General features: G+C 42.0%; 1 protein-coding gene across 6 annotated transcripts in view; it reads left to right on the plus strand.

Annotated features, from left to right (window-relative positions):
* TGFBR3 (transforming growth factor beta receptor 3) overlaps nt 1–14,254 on the plus strand; it is a 180,595-nt gene extending 166,341 nt beyond the window's left edge. For 4 of the 6 annotated variants that reach the window (XM_048861630.2, XM_048861628.2, XM_048861634.2 and 1 more), the window contains 2 exons: nt 2,251–2,358; nt 10,491–14,254. In XM_048861630.2, the coding sequence (XP_048717587.1) occupies nt 2,251–2,358; nt 10,491–10,609 (227 nt within the window). In that variant the 3' untranslated portion in view covers nt 10,610–14,254. Of the gene's footprint in view, nt 1–2,250; nt 2,359–9,107; nt 9,146–10,488 lie in introns of all 6 variants that reach the window. The other 2 variants (XM_048861633.2, XM_048861631.2) reach the window with 2 other exon arrangements.
* Nucleotides 14,255–21,408: the final 7,154 nt, after the last annotated feature.

Raw genomic sequence — 21,408 nt, forward strand, 5'->3', positions numbered from 1 at the left:
TGACAACAAAAATTACTATACGACCCCAGGAAGGGGGACTGAAGCTTAAGCCCACCCAAGCCCCGCCACCCTGGGCGGAGGACAAAGCCAAAGGCTGAATCCCAAGAGCTTCAGCTCCAGGCAGGGGGTCTATAACCTGAAGCCCTTGGGCTTTGGTCCTGGGCAGTGGAGCTTGGGCTTCAGCTTCGGCCTCAGCCCCAGGCTCTAGCAAGGCTAATGCCAGCCCCGGCAACCCCATTAAAACAGGGTCGCGACCCACTTTGGAGTCCTGATCCACAGTTTGAGAACCACTGATCTAACAACTTCCAAACAAAAGGTTAAGTCAAAGATCGTTTATTGTAAAGCTTTTTAAACTTAGAGCGGAATTAAGTCTTTGGTTTTAGTGCCCCTGGGGACACCATCCCAGATCCTCAAACATAGTTAGGCACATGACTCCCAGGATCTAGGCCATTCCCACGAACTTTGAGAGAGGAATTCATGAGGGGTATTACATGAGCAGTAATTTGTGATTGCAGTACTCCAACATCAAGACCACCACAGATGTGATAAAATGTGGCTCTGTGACTTTCACTCTGAGTTCAACATCAGCATCAGCGGAGTTGGGGAAGCCAAAAATCTCAACCATGCTAAAGGGCCCAATCAGCTCTGAGGAGAGTGCGTAGCACTAGAAATACATCATGATGGGAGGGAAGGAAAAATGGTAGCTGAAGGGTGAGAATTTAGAAAGTGCGGAGGGAAAGAAGTGAGGGAAAAGAGCTGGTCTCTTTGGGTCTTGGAGCTAGATTCACACAAGGTGGCACAGAGAATGATAACATTTACCTCCCTCCACCAGCTGGGCTACCTGTGTCCTGCGATGAGTGGGACCTAGTTGTCTGTGAACTGCATCTTAAGGCAAGAAGATGATGCAGTTGTAAAAGAGGTATCTCTGGTTAACAAACACAATTATAGTTTGGATTTAAAATAATCAAACATGACCAAGTGGCTCAGAAATGGCTCCAAGTCAAAAACAGGAGAAAACTCCAGTTAGCCGCTACCTGGGCTGTTCTTTCTGTCCCAAATCTGGCTGCACATACTCAGAAAGGGGTTCTGAAGAACTTCCTTAGCGGATGCAGGGGTCTGAAAGGTACAGTACCCATGCAAGTGTGCCTGTCAATAACGGAGGGAAAGCAAGTACCAGTGCTGCTGCCTGCCTTTCCAAGGAATTTCTGCTGGATGCAGGAAACGAGGTAGAAAGCAGGTGAATTGGAGGAGATCTGCTAAGCATGCCCTGGCCAGCCTCCTTCGTGTCTCCCGCACCCACCAACGCAGACCCTGGGATGAATTGGAGTCTGTGTGTTCAGTTCTTTTCCATTATTTACTCAATTACTAAAAAGTTATTGACTAGCTTACAACATTTCATATGTTTATGGGAGACACTAGAAAAACTACATCTGAAATTAGTCATGTAAGAAAAAATACAAAAAATAATTGATTCAGTATGAGAACCACATTAAGGTGTTTTTGATCAAAGAGAAGAAATATGCAAGACAATGGCTGGAAGTTGCTGTAATTGTGTCAGTAACATTTGGAGCCATACATTCAGGAACCAGATGCAGTACTGTACAAACTATACTGCATAAAGATCCCATCCCCTAGAAACTGAGTTTTTTGTTCTATTTTTGTGATCTGGAATTAATTTTTTATTAAGAACATTGCCAAATATGAAAAACAATTGCTCCTATTTATGTTTTTGCTGACTTTTGAGCTGGCACCACTTCTCACTTAACAGCACTTCCGTTCTCCACCTAGATATAGGGCTGAAGTTACAGAGGATATAGAGTAAAGTTGGCTTGCATGGTAGGATGTGAATAAAAAGTAACCTTTTAGTAAGACTGCACAGCTTTTTAAATATATATTTAAGTGAAACCTGGTATTTAACTGAAAACAAAGAATAATTAACAAGAAACTGAGAACACTTTGAATTCATTCCGGTTTTGCTAGATTTGGGATGTATTGAGCTGGGTTTTTGACAGAACAGTTTGTTAAACTAAAGACATGCTTCATGCTCACCTCTGCCAGCATACGCATTGCTTGTCCTGCTTAGAAACAAATCACAGTAATCTGCTAAGTATCATGGGGCTTTCTTTTCTTGCGTTTAAAATGCTGGTTAATTAAATATGAAAATGTCAAAGCTCTGTGTGAAAACGGGAGGAGGAATTTTTAAAAATACTATTCAGCATTCAAAATGAAAAAAATGGTTTTTATTTGTAGCAGTTTTCTATGGTCTGGACACTCTGACCGTTGTGGGCATCGCCTTTGCAGCATTTGTGATTGGAGCACTGCTGACAGGAGCACTGTGGTTTATCTATTCTCACACAGGTTAGTACAGTTGTTTTCACCGGCTTCCATTTGGCATAGCACATTACAATGGAGGCAGTGAGATCGAATGCTTATGAATCAGGAGACTAGGTCTTCTTTGCTGCTTTCCACATTCTCCCTAAGGTGCTTTCCAGCAACTCCCCACAGCAGACTGAAGGTGTTAACCAGGTAGCTGTATCTGCCTCTCTCGGTAATGGGGGATATTATGTCTTTTGATATTTGGTTTAGAAATTTGGAGATTTTTGACTAACTGTGAAAACTTACCCTGGGGTCTGAAAGTCCAACTGAGATTTTATAGCTCATGTGCCATCACCAATAAAGATTCTGTTACTGGAATTTAGTTAATTCTATTGATGTGTGAGCCAGAAGAGAATCCATTAAATCTTTTTAGCTAGTAAAGTAAGCAGATGTGACTTTGACTATACACCAAGAGCAGATCAAATGACTAAAAAGACACCATATTTACATAGGCCCTTTTCTGACTCCAGCTGCAATTTAAAATGTTTTGTAGGCTTTGTTTATTCAAAACCTTACATTGGTTTAATTAAAATTCTCAGTTTTTAAAAAGTTAAGCTAAATTTATAGCCACTGATAGCTGATTTAAGTGTGAGCCAAGCAAGAGTTTCCATGGGTTTAAGTAAATTGATATGAAAACCAATTTTAGTTGAACCAGTGCAAATTCTATGAAAACCAATCTTTGAGGAACTCCTATCCAGTAGTTTCTTCTGTGGCAAACTAGATAAATCTGTACTTAATCATGGGCTAGGTGAGAGGTAGGTAAACTACGGCCCGCAGCGCACGTCCGGCCCGCAGCCCACGTCCGGCCCAGCCCTTGAGCTCCCGGCCAGGGAGGCTAGCCCTCAGTCGCTCCCCTGCTGTCCCCCTTCCCCCGCAGCTTCAGCTCACTGCACCGCCAGCGCTCTGGCCCACCACTTCTGCCAGGCAGCATAGTGATGTGGCTGGCCCCGGCCGGGCGGTGGGACTGTGAGCATCTGCTGCTCTGAGCAGCATGGTAAGGGAGCAGGGGGCGGTTGGATGGAGTGGAGAGCGATTAGGAGACAGAGAGCAGGGGGGGTTGGATGGGTGTGGGAGTCCCGGGTGGCCTTTCAGGGGGCGGGGTGTGGATAGGGGTCGGGGCAGTTAGAAGACAGGGAGCAAAGGGGGGGTTGGATGGGGTGGGGGGGGTCTCAGGAGAGGGCGGTCGGGGGACAAGGAACGGGGGGGGTTGGATGGGGCATGGATTCTAAGCGGGGCAGTCAGAGGGGTGGGAAATGGGAGGGGGCGGATGGGGGCGGGGGCCAGGCTGTTTGGGGAGGCACAGCCTTCCGTACCCGACCCTTGATACAGTTTTGCAACCCCGATGTGGCCCTCAGGCCAAAAAGTTTGCCCACCCCGGGCTAGGTTGTCTGCTGTGTCTCCTGAGACATGCCACACAGGAGGAAGAGAAGGGGAGGCACAGGTGGCTTTACATCATCTTTTGCTCCACTTGGATTCTGAGCTGCCACAGTAAATAGAACCACTCTGCTATGGTTAGACCAGCACCATGGACTATTCTAACATGCAGCGGTCTTTCCTGGGCTCCCTATGGGCTGCTCTCCGTCCCAGAATCCCCAAAGTAGTCTCTGCTCTGGGCCACTTCCACTCCTGGCCACCAGGGCCTCCCAGAGGATTCGGGGGACTGGGGTTTTCAGCGGCGGGGGTCCTTCCACTCTGGGCCAAACACCCAGAGCGGAAGAAGGACTGAAGGACGAAGTGCTGCCGAAAACTCTCGTGGGGGCCCCTGTGGGGCCCAGGGCCTGGGGAAAATTGCCCCACTGTTAAGCCTTCATCCTTTATCAATAGGTATTGAATCTCTGTTCAGTTACAGAGATATCTAGAGGGACATGTGTTGTATGTCAGAAGTTGTGTGTTAAACTTTACAGTATTAATAAATAGGAGCATTATACAAGAGACGAGAGAGTAATTAAAATTGACAAAATCCCGTTGTCAAAAACAATGGGAAGTTGACATAATAAATCCGTCAAGAAAATGGAACTTGGACCAACCCTATTAAAATAATTAGTGACTAACTACATCAGTCATAGTTACCATGTAAAACAGCAAGAGGAGCAGCTGTTCTGACGTTCCTTATTGCCTGAGAGACAAAAATAAGGGGAAAGAATAAAAGGGAAGAAAGGAAGCAGGCTCTCTAATTCCTTGGATTAGAGAATTTTAGAAATTAGATATAGTGGGCAGATTTTTAAAGGCGCCTCAAAATGGACTGCTGTTCCTGGGCACATATTTTGTCCCCCCCACACTTGCATCTACAAATTGGGATTTGTAGTAGAGATTTGCTATTAGGGACTTCCGCTGGTCACCATAACCCCTCAGTGGAGAATTGCGGTGTACAAGATAATTCAGCCCCGGCTGAAAGGCTTTGGGGTCTGCTGAAGACTTTTTTTGATAAAGCATAAATAAATATGTAGCTAACCTGCATATCTTAGATAGGGTCTTGTGTATACTACAGCCATATAATTCACCCCTTGTAATTCGGATTCCAGAACATAATACAATTTTCATTTTACATAACATTATCTTTCAAAAGTGATGCCATGGTTTCATCCTAGGTTTGCAGGCAGCGTGAAACAATCTCTTAGGCCTGGTCTACACTAGAAACTTTTACTGGCATAGTAGCGATGCGTGGTGGGGGTGAAGGGTGTTTAAATTACTGTTGATACTGGCAAAAGCCAGACTGTAGATGTGGTTATACCAACAAAAGAAGTATTTTTGCCAGTTTACCTTATTTTGTTTGGGGAATTGGTATAAATTACATCAGCAAAAGAATTACTTTGCTGGTATTAGCTGTGTCTACATTAGGAAGGTTTGCTAGTATATACCAGCAAACCCTTTCTAATATAGACCAGGCCCTAAATGAATGAACTCCCCCATTCATCTTAATGGGTTGTTAATGCTGAAACCAAAAGATAACTGAAAATGTAGAGGAGACCGCATAAAATAAATGCAATTGAATATCAAAACAAACAACTCAGCAGCTAAGTTATTGATTGTATTACTCACTTTGATTATTTCATTCAAATACATTTTAAAAAAATCAGAAACTGCTGCAAAGTTTCCACCAGAACGTTAACAAAAAATCTAGGAGCTTTACTGCAAAATTTGGGTCTAGTTTGCCATTGAGCACACGGGGCTTTGAGCTCAGAGAGTACTTACGGAGGGAGAGGCATCGAAGTGAGTAGAGGAATTAAGAGGTGTTCTATCCTCCTCCTCAGCCAAAAGCTCCCTATTTTAGACTATTATTTCTAAATGGTTAAAGAACTTGAAAGGTAGCTACCAACTTTTCCACAATAATAGAATATCTGTCTGGAGAGGATCCTAGAACAAATGAAGGCAGAGGAGCTTGGCGAGTATTGAATACTGTTTACCTGAGCCTCTTTAGAAGAAGTAAAAGTCTTGCTCCAGCCCTGTTTGTGTGCAGTAACCCTTCAGGAGTGATTGTGAAATTATCTGACTGGAGACCTCTGCTTTAAGTGAATAAACTATCATGCTTAAGGATAAATACAAGGGACATGGAACAGCTTTATAAGTTATTAGACTTTGCTAAACATAAACCCAACAATTTAAAACCTTGCATTATGTATGGCACGCACATCAGTCACATAATCCTCTTAGAAAGTATGATTTTTCTCTTATTCGGACAATGCTTCAAATTAACAGGATAAAATTTTCCAGAGCTCTGGAAGTTAAAGGCCTCCCCTTCTCTTGTTTTTAAAATGGGATCTGATTTAAAATAAACCGACATAGCAACCAATTATATTTGGCAAATGGAGATAGAAAAGCAAACATTCAGACTTCCTGGACAGGGAGTACTACTGGCAGTTTTCCTAAGTGTGAATAATAAAGTACATGTTGTCACATTCAGATGGGTAAAAGCTTGTTTACTGTCAATAGATAGGACATGGCCATTTTGAGGCGTGATCAAGCACTAACATTAGACACATGAAGCTGTTTACATAAATAAGGCAGTAGGTGGTGGTGTATTAAATACATTTTTTCTCTTCACTTAAATTATTTTGAGTTTTTTATCGAGAGGATTTGACAGTTTATCAAGGTGGTGAACAATAACTGTAAGACCAAGCAAAAGTCAGTCTAAATATATTGGTAGGTTCTGTTCATAGTCTCACTAAGATTTTGATACTTCAGTTGAAGGGCAGTGCAAATTCTGCTGGTATCTCTGTTACACAAACAGATTGTTATGTCAGAACTGCCAATAATTTTCTAGACATGGAGCAGTGAAGAGGAAATTAAATGACAGCAGAGTCTTTGCCACTGAGGCAAAGTGCTCAACCCCCAAACTTTTAAAGGAAGATGCCTCCTAGGAAGTTTTCCAGAAGAGCAAAGGAACGGGATATGTGGTGCTGTTTGGCTTCTAAAGAGATTGTGACAGCTGTGCTTGTCATTTTGCCTAAAAAAGAAGAGGTATTCAGCATATAAACTAAGTTATGGTTAAGTTTATACAGATCGTATTGATATGCTGTGGCTGAGGCAAAACTATGTGTAATCATGCGGTTTGTAAAATGGGTGACAGCGAAGCTGTAATAAGACCTAACAGCAGGGAATATGGGCCAGTTCTACATTTTGCAGAACTGCTTTCTTGGCAGAGATGTTGAGGGGCCCTGTTAAGGGAATAGAAGTAACTGCAGTTCCTGTGTTCTAATGGTAACAGCTTTTTCTATTTTTATTTTCATTTTTTTATGAAAGGGAGTTTGCTTATCACTGACTTATAGATATGTCCTTTAACATGACAGGAAGGGAGGCTTATACACAAAACAACTATATATTTTATAATGAAGGAGAAAATGCCCCAACAAGGTTTATGAAAAGCTTATAGTAAGATAACACAACAAGAAACTGCTGCTATAGTTTACTTTGTTTATATACAAAGCTGTTTCTAATAAAAAGATAGGAATGAAACATTTTATTTAAGAAATACTGTGCTAGATTCAATTACACATAGAAGAAGTCTATAATTTGTGGAATCACTTTGGATTTGTACAGATCAGAAACTGCCTCGCAAAATTAAATGTCTTATTGAGTGAATCCATGGGCAAAATTCTGACCTCTGTTAAAGCAATGCAGCGCCATTGACTTAATTGAGGAAGAGTGTTTGGGGGAGTTTTCTTCCTATTTGTGAAAATAGTGGGGTGCAAGGCAAAAGCTGTGCACTCTTTCGAGAGTAGGAATACGGCAGTGATTGTAGGATGAGCTGGTAGCAACCCCTACATTTAGGTTGCCTAGCACTTTTCATTGTGAAGGATTCTTGTGACCCCTTCACTTGACAAGCTCTCATACCTCCATTGTTTGCATCAGGGCTTTGCTATTTAATAGGTGGGAATCCCCTTGTGCTGCAGAAGTGCATCTTCATTCACCCATGATATTCCATTCAGATATGGGTGAGCTCTGATGCCCTGCCTGACTGCTACTGGGTCAGAGGTTTTTTTTGTTTTTGTTTTTTCCAGGTTTTACAAATAGTGACATTTAAGGCGGTTGTTTGTATGCGTTTTGTTAAGTGTTTATATTTTATGTAAAAACAATACAAATAAAGTTTAAATAAAAAAAATTGGGTGAGCTACAAAGTGTTCAAAATCACCACTTCCCTTCTGTCACTCGTGTTCCTCTGGAAACTTTTGGCAACCTACCAAAATCTCTGAACCATTCCAAGGCTGGGCTCGTGTTGCTGCTGCAGCAGCCCACATTGCAGTAGGAACAGAGAGCTGCCAGAGCAGCTTTTAGGGGGCAAGGAGGAGAGTGAGCCAGCCTGCTCCAACCCTATAAATCCTAGGATCCAACACTCGGTCCCCTGTAGTCCATTTACCACTGGGGGTAGGAGCTCTCCCAACTCCTGGGCAGGGAAGGAGTGGGAGAGGGAGGGAGAGACAGCCAGGTCAGCGTTCCCTTAATTGCCCCTATGGATCCAGCACATGGTACCAGGGGTCAGTCACCCATCTGGGGGCAACTCATGGGACAGTAGCTATCCCAGCTATGGCTGGCCTGGGCTTCCCCAAGCACTCTCCAGAACCAGCAATCCTGTCTCCCCTCTTACTTCTAGGCCTAAGGTGACCAAACATCCCGTTTTGGCCAGGACAGTCTGTCCCTTTTTTAAGCCCTGTCCTGGCCATCCGGACCTTTTTTGGCAAAAGTTGGATCAGTTGGCAAGAGCAAACGGGACAAATGCCCATTTGTCAAAAAAGCGGTGCAGTGTGGAGGAACGATGTGGATGTGGGGGGGCATGGTTCAAGCAACCAGCGACAGCCTCAAGTGGGGGCCTGGGGCCAGCCCCGTTGGGGGGGGGAGGGGCAGCTGGAGGAAGGGTCTCAGGCCAGCCCCGCATGGTGTCCTGTTTTCCTTTTGGGAAATATGGTCACCCTACTGCTAGCCAACATTGTTAATCTTGTAGCTCAAGTAGCAGAAGTCTATGCTGTAATGCTGAAGACTCAGGGTTCTGACATTGCTGATGATTGGGAGGAGGGCTACAGATCCACATAATAGAACTTGTAACCTTTTTCTTTAAAAACCATTAGGAAACCACATGGCTACATTAAAAGAACATTAAGGTTACAAAGTTAAGCACTTCAAAGTTAGGCAATGCCAGATTTATGGTTGCCTGTGCAACCTTAATCCCCCGTCCCCCCCTCCATATGCATTGTGATACAATCTTTAATTATTCGATCATACTATTTTTCCCCCCACAGGACCTCTGCCTCATTCAGTGCACAAAATGGACAAGAAAAGGGAAGTATTAATATTGCACAGGCATCCATAAAATCAGGCATTTTCTAACTTTTTAGTGCTTGACTTTGTAATCCAAATAACATTCTTTTAACAATAGTGCGTGTGTGTACTTACACTCTGAGCATGAAATTGCAAGAATATTGTACCTTATACTGTGCTATAACTACTGCTCATACTGTAGTAGCTATGTGGAAGCTTGCTGTAACCCTGCTACATTACATTTAGAGTGGGATATGTAAATCAACTCAGCATTACAGGATAGGCCATTTTCCTACTCGGGGGGGGGGGGGGGGGGGGGGAGGGGAGGGAAGGTCCTCTGTCTCCCAGTATGTGCCATCCTCCTGACTGAGGAGGGGGAGGAGAGTGCTTTCAGATCCAACTCATTGGTTTTAGTACACGCTGCTCCATGTGTTGGCATTAAGACAAAACATTCTACACTTTTCTAGCTGTTTTCCATCAAACAGAAAAGACCACAAAAAATGTAGGGTCTGATCCTGATCTGAGTTACATGATACTCCTGGGGGCATTCTGTGCCAGAAAAATTAAAAATTCTGTGCACAATATTTTAAAATTCTGCAAATTTTATTTGTGAAAACAGCACCACATAATCATGCCACCTTCAATTATTTTGGTAATTTATCTGAAAATACCTGTCAACAAGTATGTCTGTAACAATACAGACACCCAAAAATTCCCCCAGGAGTAGAGAGTTAAAGAAACCCCTATGACAAACCAGTTCCTGTTTCTCTGCCTCCTTCTTCCCCCTCCCCCCCCAGCCTAGCTGGGAGGCCAGATACCCACAACCCCTCCCTCACCATGGCCTATTCAAAGGGAGCCTCCCAGCCAATACACTGAAATCTCCTCCCCAGCCACAGGGCCTCGCTGGCCCAGATACCTGCAACCCCACCAGAGCCCAGTCACAGGGCCTCCCTGGCCCAGATACCTGCACCCTTCCCCACCCCCCGAGCCCAGATGTGGGGACCCCCTGGCCCAGATACCTCCCCCTTTCTCCCCCCTCCCATTGCACAGAATTCCCCCAGGAGTATGGTGACTGAACCTCAGTTGATGGGCAGCTGACGGCAGGATACACAAAGCATCCATAGCTGAGCTCACTGTCAGCTGCTTTTATACAATTAAGAAAGCAGCTAGAAAAGATTTTTTCTTACGTAAATACTACCCAGAGGTGTCAAAATCAAGTAACATCTTTAACAAACGTTTCCATTTGAAATATATATCGAGTGCAGAGTTTTTATGGAAATAAAAATGACAAGAACATTGGGAGTTGGTAGAAATATTTTTGCTGTAGCATGTAACATTTTCAGTTTCCTTCTTTTTTTCCCCAGGGGAAACAGCAGGAAGACAGCAGGTCCCCACATACCCACCAGCCTCTGAAAACAGCAGTGCTGCACACAGTATCGGCAGCACACAAAGCACCCCCTGTTCTAGCAGCAGTACAGCCTAACCCAGGGGGAAGTCAGTCCAGGGAGCATCATAGGAGGGCAGAGGTTCAGAGAGACAGTACGTTGACATTGGCTGTCTAAAGTTGGAAGGATTCATTTGGTTTCTTTTGAGAAAGGAGGGATTTCACTGTAGGAAAAAAAAATCACCTGATCTTCTGGATAAATACAGTCTTTGGACCTTTCTACAGCATGTTATGCTACAGTACTGCAACCTGTTAAAAGGGAGTGTGGGCTGTCAGTGTGAAACACATGCCAGTTTGAAAAATGCTGCTTTGTCTGTACAAAATAATTTTTGGTTCCTAAGCCTTTTCACTGACAAGGTGTTTGCAAAGGGATTTCAACAAGATAAGTAGAACAACGGAGATCTTCGGTCAAAGGATTCCTACACATCAGAAGAAGAAAGTCTCAAGCTCAGATCTACTTGGTTAAAAACCATTTTATTACTTCAGCTATATTTAACCACTTCAAAATAGCACCTTGTTTTCTTGAGCTTGACTGCTATAGCATCTTACCTGCTTTGTTTTGTGTGCAGTTTCAGGTGTTTAAAATGTGTTTGCCTTTGGTAATTATAATGCTCACTAAAGCAACATTCCCTTTCTTGTTCACTGGGCCCAAACTATCTTCAATTAGGGTTTTTTACCCACTATACCCTTATACACACACAAAGATTAAAGAAAAGATAATATGCACTAATGTTAGTGTGTATACTTAATGAAATATCTTATGCAAATGTATATACCACAGTATACACAGTTTTACTTAATCTAGCATGTCTATTTTTTTAGACTGGGAAAAACATCTTAATATCCCACTCTACCCATGAAAATGTTGTTAGATATTTATAATTGACTTTAGTTTATATGAATATTTTGAGACTAATATACAAAAAAAGTATATTGAAAGATACTTGGCTCAGTCCTACGTTCTTTGTGCGCCCCGAATTCCAGTTGACATCACTGTGGTTTTGAGTGCACAAGGGATATACAACTGAGCCTATCTGTATAAAACACTGCATATAAAAATGAAACTCTTTTTTTTAAGATAACAGTCCACAGTGGTTTGTGTCAAACTACTAGTTAGTCATATGAACTTTGCAATTGGATATTCTCAAAGTAATGTTAGAATGTGAGATGGGCAATAAGGCACTAATTTTCATAGTATTTTAGTGCTTTTGCCATACCCTGACCTTACAATAAATCCCAAAAGGAGGGAAAAATTAGACGTGAATTACTTTAAATATTATGGTGTCACTTTGCAACTGTAATATGCTCTGATTGCTCTGTTTCTGGTTTGTTTGTTTTGTTTTTTAAGTGAATGTTATTCTCTTGTCACAGGATATAAATGACTCCCATTAATTTCAGTAGAAGCTGCTTGTATTCTGCAGCAGGAGAATAGGATTCTTTATATTAGGGTGATATTCTCTTAAGTCTGAACTCAAGATTTCTATTGCTAACTCTACACTCATGCCATGTATACAACTCATATTGTCAATGGATATTCAGTCTGTATAATGAGATCAAAATGTGCAATAGAGATATGTACTCAGGATCAGATAGCAGAATTTTGCCCTTAATTTTTTAAACACATTTGGCTCTGATCCTGCAAATGCTTATGCACATGAGTAAACTTACTGACTGACCCTGATGTTGCAAGGGCTTATAAATGTACTTAACTTTATGCCCTGTGATCAGTCTCAGTGTCAATAGGGGACTGCTCACAGTGAGTAAAGTTAAGCACATGTGAAAGTCTTTGCAAGATCAGACCAACGAATAATTACTTTGAGTTCAACAGGATAACTCACATAAGTGTTTGCAGGATTGTGTCCTTCGTGTGGGAAGAACAAATATGCTACCTGTGTCTTTGAAAATAATGCGCTTTGCCTAACCTTCAGCAGAATGTATTGTGTAAGCATATTCTATGTATAAAATCTTTAAAGATGTCTTCAAAGAAGACTAAAGCCTTTAAGTCAATCATAGCTATATTTTACTACATTACATTTGTGTATAAAGATATATTTAAGTGGTTTTAGATAAATTTAAATTACTCTATATATGTTTAATTTCAGTTACTGTGAATTTTACATTTTTGTAATGTCTTATTACCATTTTAACCCTTTCCTTCTCAGATTAAAAAAAAGTAGAGTCTCACAAGGAGTCTTAGAAAATTCTGTTGTGATGGACAAGTTTAAAACCTTGTGTGTAAGATAGTTAATTGTATATTTTTGAGAGAAACATGCTGCATTATCAATGATTTTATCAATAATTTACTCTAATTTTAAAATAATTTACAGATTTATATTTCCAAACTGACAAACCAAAATATAAAATGCATAAAAAAAAATTGAATTTTTAGCCTTCTATCCAGGACACAATTTAAATTAAGACTCATCTTTATGTACTCAGCTGTTTAGAGTTAAGAATATATCAAACTGAGTTCATGGAAAGTTACCAATATGTTAATTGGACAGTGGATGTCATCAAATGCAAGTGTCATTTCTTATAGGATTGAACAGTCACTTCTGTAGGCAAGAGAAGTAAAACAAGGGCATTTCCCAGTTAATAGCTTTATTAGAAGAATGTACCGTACCTTGCAGCAGTCATTGACTACTGCAATTCAGAATACTGCTACAAACGTAAACTTTTTATAAAACAGCCATTTATATTTACTGCAAGTTTCTTTAAAGTTATATTGTGTTGTATATCATTTGAATGTTTCACTGCAAAGCCACAGTTTGTCTATCAAGAGGCCTGATCCTGCCATCATTACTCAAATGAGATATTTACCTTGTTCAGAGGAGTAGCACAAAGCCTATGTGCCATTTACTTCCCATTTAGTTCCTCAAAATGGGGCTCACAAAAGACTTAATTGGTGCTGGCCTTCTCTCCCAAGGTGAATTTTACAGGTAATCTCTTTGAGTCCAGTGGGATATCTGGTGGAAGGATGGCAGAATTGGGCTTTAAAAAAAAAAAAGACAGCTTCTGACGATAAAATCCATTAGTGAAATATTTAAACTCCAAAGCAAACTGCTTGTTGTGTTCATATATTTTCTAATCACTAGCTTTAACCTTTACAAATATTTGGTGTTGGGCAGCTGTTACATTATCATTTTAAGAAGTCAAAACATTCTGAACTGGGCTTTTCCATTGCATTTACCAGATGGAAGAGGGTTTTGCATAATGTCTCTCGAGATGATTGTAAATTCTTTTTGTTCCTCTTTCTAATTGTTTTCTGTAATGTATACACCAGTCTTTTCTGTAATGTGTATCTACCTCATGCTTCACAAGAAGACTTGTACTGCTGGTTATGCTGACAGCACTTTCTGTGAGGTAACTGTTGTGCTCTGTTTTCGTCAGTCAGACAGGGTGTTCATGAAATTAATTGGTATTAGCGATCATGTTTTCAACTGGTTCCAAACACAGTACTTTGATTTTTTTAAATCAGTTCTTAATTAGCAAAATCTCATTACAGATGTATTTTTTTAAAAAATCAATGGGAGAAATTATTCCCTCTGGCCAGTCTGAACAGCCCATTGGTATTTAGTTGTGTGTTCAGAAGACTTGGGGAAATGCTTAGTTGTACGGTTTTGATAACCACAGTGTCATGTCATCTTAATCTGTGCATAATAAAGTTATATATCAATTAATAAATGTGTTGCTTCATTTTCTGAAGTAGTACAGGCATTATTGAACACTGACAAAATGTATAGGCCATATTGTGCCTTAAGAGCTCATATTCACCTCCCATGAGCTTCAGTCAGAGCTGCATGTCCAAGAGCATTCTATCTTCCGGTCTGATTCTTATTTATTTTGTCCTTACTCACCTTCCATCCCCTTCCACATTTCATCCCTTGCCTTTTGCGGACTTCTCATTACCATGGTTTACAGCCAAAGTCAGTAAACAGACACAGAAATATTGAATTCCTCCACTACTGTTCATCCCAATCCTGATCCTACAAGTCCTTACATAGTGCAAAGCAGAAAATACAAGGGTGTTTTACTGCAGCACAAATGCCAGGCACAAGTAAGATTAAGGAACCACTAGTAGTCCTCCACACTGATCAGTAGAAGTCTTTAGTCTTGTTACACTCACTCTTTTAATTACAAGTGTCCACGGTAGAAGAGGAGATCGTCTGGGGAGACATGGTCTAAGCCTGATTTTCATCAGGTTAATGAGCTATGGTATACATTTTTCCTCATAGGTCCTATTCCAACTACTAGGCACCAATAGCTTGGCAGCCAGGCATCAGCTCTTATGCAGGCCAGAGTTTTTGGTGATCACTGACTGTCCTGCTCCTTTCTTTGTACCTTGTGCTTATGTGCACAACTCTCCACGTCGGCACTGTGCAAGATCATGTCGAGTGTAGCTTCAAAGTTGCTCAAATGTCCTGCAAGTTAATTTGCAAACTTAAGTTTCTATTAAAGGGATAAAAATAAATCACTGAACATTTTGTAACTGCCAAGACTCCCATAAACTGCAAAATTCCTCACTAATAAGATGCAGTCATAAGTTTGCAGATTGCAGGAGTTATAATTCACAGAGGTGTAATAGAGAGAGAGCTTCATAGTGACCATATTTCAGTTTCTGCAATTTTTCCTTTGGCACAGACCTGTCCCGGTCTAATTTTCAGTGTTTAAAAAAAAAAAGTTGGATCTGCGCTTCACCCCTGTCTTAAAAAGGTTTATATTTTGAATGATATATGGAACAAAGATCTGTGTCTTTCTTAAAGTTTTTATTAAAAAAATCAGAGCTATCAAGTTATAATGTGTTGATTACATGACTTTTTAAAAATGTCTTAAATAAAACCCTTCAATATTACGAAGTGACTATCCACATTTATAAAGCGTTGGTCTCTGCCAGGCACTTGTGAATTATATAAGCATTTTGGAGAGGGAAGAAATATTAGTATGGGCCTATTTCAAGAAAAACATAGTCCAGACCTTTTCTACTCTAAACAGAATTAAATGTGTAGCAGCATTCCCTCCAAGAAAATATACAAGAAAAAGGGTCTGTGATGGGTCCGGCACCGCAGCTCCCCTTTGTGGCAGGGGTGGATGGGGTATTGGGGCCTTGCCACTCTTACGTTCCCACGCCCATTCTTTAAGGGCATTCCGATGTGGCCCAGTGGCCGTTTCCCTGTGCTCACCCCAGCAGGGCCTAACTGCCAGAGTCCATGCATCGCGCCCCAAGTATCAGGGCAGGGTGGCCCGATGGCCAGAGTCCATAGCTCCCCCTCTCAGGTCGGGAAGTTTATGCCAATGGTCTGAGTGGTAGGGGGACCCGGGCCCGCCCTCTCCACCAGGTCCCGACCCAGGGCTCTCCTATTGGCAGGGTTTCCCCTCGCGCTTAGCTCAGCAGGGATCCGCCTGCAACACGCCGAGCGTCAGTGAGGCTTTAACGCTGCTGATCTCTAAAGTTCGCCTGGGTCACTTCCTACCTTCACTGTTGTGTTCTTCACTCTGGGGCAAGAGGTCCTCCGGTCCGTCCCCTCCTGTCGGGACCTCCGTCTGGGATGCCAGGTGCATCCCTTCTTGGCTGGCCCCTGGACCATTGGCTGTCCCTCCTCAGGAGCTGGCAGTATGCCTACTTCTCTTCCAGTGGTCAGCCCAGATTGAGCACCTTTGCGGGCTTTTATACCTATTCTCCAGTTGGAGCATGCCCAGCAGGGCTTCTAGGGTGGGGCTTCCTCTGCCAGGAAGGAAGGTTTAACCCGTGCGGTAACAGTGCAGGGCCACTCTGCCCCATCACAAGGTCCAATATTTTGATACATTTTCATAGTTGTCATTTTGTAGTTGTAAAACATATTTATGAGGATTGAAGTCAGTTTGCTGCCTTCATTTTTGTACTTTATTCCCAGTTCTTCAGACATTCTGAACTTGTGTTCGTTTACATGGACTGGATTCCACACACACAAAAGATCAAATGACATCACTTCACCTACCCAAAAAAGGTCACAGCTTAAATTACATTTTTATGGATTTCTTCATTTAGTAGAAACCATGAGGGATTCTGTACAACCTGTAGGGAGAGCTTTGGACACTGAAGTGGCTTTTGGTCTGCTGCACCGCAATGGATGTGGTTGTATGTCTACCTCAGCTAGTATTCAATTTTGTCCAGTAGTTTTGCTATATGCTTAGAAAAAGTATAACATAAAACAGTTTATCAGACCGTCATGCGAACAAAGAGAGCAAAAGCTGTTACACTTAAACCATTTCTTTAAAAAGAAACTTTTTTCAATTATTTTGGCATCTATATCTGAAAGACTGTTTAAAAAAAAAAAATCCCTTTGGGTGGAGTCTCTTTCACTCTGCTCTTACTTATTCCAGCCTGTAAACTGCCCATGACACAGTTCCAGCAAAGGACATTGGGTACTTTAAAATAAAAGAAAAATCTAAATTATTGCAGTACAAGTCCCCAGTTTGAGGGTGAAGCAAAGAAGAGTGCCTAAACTTAAAAGATGCCTTCTGTGGCTCAGTCTAGTTTGCTTAGTTTGCAAGCTATGCTAATTTTTGAAGGAGTCCCAGTTAAAGTCAATGTGCAGCTGCTCTGGTGAGCAGTTTGCTGCTGGTATGCTGAGCATATAACTTCCAGATTTTCCTTGTAAGCACTGGTAAGAGAACAAATAGCTCTTAGACTACCCATTAGTCTTAGTAAAAGTATTCTCTAGAGTCCTAAGGAACTTGGGATCAGGGAAAAGACTCTACTTAACAGGCCTTTCTCTGCAGTGCATGATTTCACGGTAAGTGGTTAGTAACACAGTAATTACTGAACTAGTAAATGAAAAGAAGAAACCAAACAGGATTAAAATTGCCATATACACAGAGCATTTTCACCAATAATATTTGCCCTCTTAAAAAATTTCATGAGTGCCAGAACATGGTAAAAAATATAAATCATTCCAAGGAAACTATAAAATAATGTTAAGGAAGCAGTTATAAAGGACCTGGAAATGAAACTTAAGGTCCATGGCACATTTCACTTAAGTGTCTTGGCTAGCTTTCACAACATACAAAACTGTCTGTTATAGTAAGAGCCTGCACCACACCAATGCCAACAGCATCTAAGGTTAGGGCCCCATACCACAAGGCAAGATTGCATACCACTAGAAATTCACTTTCACAAATCATGGGTAATATTAGAGAAGTATAAACTAAGCAACATTGTTCCTTTTTCCAGTGGCAGGGCCTGTGAAACTGACTTTCCAGAATGTGTGCCTGACTATAGTAACAGAATTATGTTCTTAGGAAAATAAACTTTCTATGTAACAGCAACTCTGAGGCTTTTACAGTAGTTGAAAAAGCATTATGAAATTTAAAAGGTACCCATAACAAACCTCTTAATTAAAGGGCAAGTTAAGGTGCGATTACTTATGATATTCAATCAGATGCGGTCATGTTATTTACTAAAGCACTTCTAAACCACTGATCCAGAGTTCAGTGGGTACTTCACAAATATTATAAACACATTCAGAAACTCAAGAGAAGAGACCTCCCAATGTATGAAACTAAGCTTCTTCCCTGTCCTCTCCAGAAGATAGGAGCCAGATTGCTGTTCAGGACCTTCTGCAGCTGTGACTATGCAAATGGGTGAGAAAGCAGACAGATCTCTCCAGCTGGAGATTTTCCAGGGTAGAGAAACTCCTCTCGAGCTAGCTCCTAGGGCCAGGGGTGCTGGAACAATTTGTATAGTGGGGGTGCTGAGAGCCATTGAACCAAACTGTAAACCTTGTATATAATGAATGGAAACCACTTCAAGCCAGGGGGTGCTGCAGCAGCCCCTGCACCCCTAGTTCCAGCAGCACCTTTGCCTAGGGAAGTCTCCTCTGAAACTGCAGGGAAGGTTTTCTGGAGTGGGGAGGAAGGGGGCTTGATGTGTTGACCTTGTATCAATGTCTAAACTTTTGGGTCATTTTCACTTGATTAACATCCATTTGTTCCCCTCTGTGTTGTGATGTAACAAAGTGTGCTGGCCTTTAAGAGAGGCTACATGCCCAGCATGATGCTGGTCCATTCGATCCAGAACAAGGTAATTTTGTAGTTCTAGTTCTCATGGCTTATGGGCATGAGAGGCTCGCTCAGTAAGGGATGCTGGGTAGGAGCTCCTGAAGATACAGGCAACCTTTTCCCTCCAAGCCAAGAGGGACCAAGAAAAGGAAAAGCCTTAGGTTTCTTTGCTAAGGGCCCTGAAAGAAGTTTTTTGTGGGGCAGAACAGACGAGGTATCGTATATGACCAGGATGTGCGCAGTGATGCCTTGTTGTTCAAGCCAGACACCCACAATCAGAGCCAGGTTACCTGGAGAGAGGCAAGACGGGGTCCAAGGCTGGAGAAGAGCCAGGAAGGAGCAGGCACCCAGAGGCTATCACAACCATGGGCAAACACTTTGAGCAGCCAGTGAACTGCTGTTGCTAGGCTTAAGAGCAAGTCTGCTGACTTTTCCAACCACTAGGCGAAGTGGCTAATCAGGCAGCCTGCTACAAGCCAGCTGCGCTCCTCACATGGCCTGGATACTGGCTCTGCTGCAGGCCTTGCTGCTAACCTGGCTCTGCTGTGGGTCCTGCTTCCTGACAGGAAGGAACTCTGAGGGAAAGCGAAGCCAGGTTTAGAGCTGCCATCTGCCTCACTGTTTAGGTCCCCTCTGCTAGAGTTCCCTTTAACAGAGGAAAAACAACAAGGAGTCCTTGTGGCACCTTAGGGTATTTCTACACTGGAAACTTCAAAGCGCTGCCATGGGAACGCTCCTGCGGCAGCTCTTTGAAGTGCGATTGTGGTCACGCATGAGTGCTGGGAGAGAGTTCTCCCAGCACTCCAAGTAATCCACCTCCACGAGGGGATGAGCTCCAAGCGCTGGGAGCCCGGGTCCCAGCATTTGGAGCCTGTCCATACTAGCGTTTTAAAGCACTCAGACTTGTGGCACTAAGGGGGGTGATTTTTCACACCTCTGAGCCAGCAAGTTAGAGCGCTATAAAATGTAAGTGTAGACAAGCCCTTAGAGACTAATAAATTTATTTGGGCATAAGCTTTCTTGGGCTAAAACCCACTTCATCAGATGCATGGAGTGAAAAATACAGTAGAGAGGTATAAATACACAGCATATGAAAAGATGGGAGTTGCCTTACCAAGTAGCGGGTCAGTGCTAACGAGCCAATTCAATTAAGGTGGAAGTGAGCTAGTCTCAACAGTTGACAAGAAAGGAGGAAAAATCACTCTTGTAGTTTGAAATGGGCCACCTTGATTACATTGAACTCATTAGCACTACAAAAGTGATTTTTCCTCCCTTGTCAACTGTTGAGACTAGCTCACTTCCACCTTAATTGAATTGGCTTATTAGCACTGACCCCCCCCCCCCCCACTTGGTAAAGCAACTCCCATCTCTTCAAATGCTGTGTGTTTATACCTCTCTACTGTATTTTCCACTCCATGCATCTGATGAAGTGGGTTTTAACCCATGAAAGCCTATGCCCAAATAAATTTTTTAGTCTCTAAGGTGCCACAAGGATTCCTCGTTGTTTTTGTTGATACAGACTAATATGGCTACCACTCTGAAACCTTTAACAGAGGATCATTGCTGTTGTACTGCAGAAAGGGGGCAGACAGACAAGTCATTTTGGGAGAGCTGTGACACAAGGACAGAGACTATGATGGTTTGGCCTTACATTTGGCTTCTATTTTTGGACTTTCTTTACACTGGAAGGTTAGAGATTTTTTGGTTTAGTCAGAGAGCTAAATCACCCACCAAAGAGGAAAGCTGAGGTAACTCTTGCTTGTGAGGAAAAGTAAGGTGAGACAAGCCACTGCTACACTGGAGGGGAATATTTGACGTTATGAGATCTGAAACAGCGCACATTTTGTTTTATAAATCAGAATCTATAATATTCTGAATGGTGATAGCACCTGCTCTCAGATGCCTTTCAAAGTTTTCCTTTGATATGCTGAATGCATGGATTCTGAAATCTTTATGGAATTGAACAAAGTATTAGTGAGCATGATTTCACATTTGTTTTTCCCGTTAATTAAGAAACAATTTGGCTGTTCTCAATTTCAGGTTCAGCAAAATATGTTCAAATACAGCTAGCTAGTCCCATACAAATCGGTATAATGTATTAATTATTGCAGTATCCAGTAGTGAGCTAAGTGCTTCACAGAAGACCGAGAAAATATAACTATTAATGAAGTGAGAATTATTTTTCATCTCCAGTTGTGTAGCTTAAAATGAAGTTTGAAAGTAGCCCTAGGGTTATGCTGAGCTAATTCAAAACAATCAGACCGCTGCTTCTCTTTGCAAACCCTTCTAGTAATGGGCCCAGTGATTTTCTTCAAGACAAAATGAACCTTAAATAAAATTACACTGTTGACTGGGATACTGTGTGCTGAAAATCAGGCTCTATGAGAATGTTTACACTGCAGTTAAATACCTCTGGCTGGACCATGTCCGCTGACTTGAGTTCCCGGGGCTCAGGCTAAGGAGCTGTTTAATTGCAGTGTAGACGGTCTGGCTTCAGCCTGAGCCCTAATGCCTACACTGCAATAAAAAAGTCCATTAGCCCAAGCTCCACAAGATGGAGTCAGCTGACATGGTCCAGCCCTGGGTTTTTAATTGCAGTGTAGACATACCCTATGTTGGTGTATTGTCTTGGAATAGGGTAGCACAGTAACTCTTCGCTTAACATTGTAGTTATGTTCCTGAAAAATGCGACTTTAAGTGAAACAATGTTAAGCGAATCCAATTTCCCCATAAGAATTAATGTAAATAGGGGGAGTTAGGTTCCAGGGAAATTTCTTTTGCCAGACAAAAGACTATATTTT

Source organism: Caretta caretta, chromosome 8 (assembly GCF_965140235.1).
Source record: "Caretta caretta isolate rCarCar2 chromosome 8, rCarCar1.hap1, whole genome shotgun sequence".
Classification (NCBI taxonomy): domain Eukaryota; kingdom Metazoa; phylum Chordata; order Testudines; family Cheloniidae; genus Caretta; species Caretta caretta.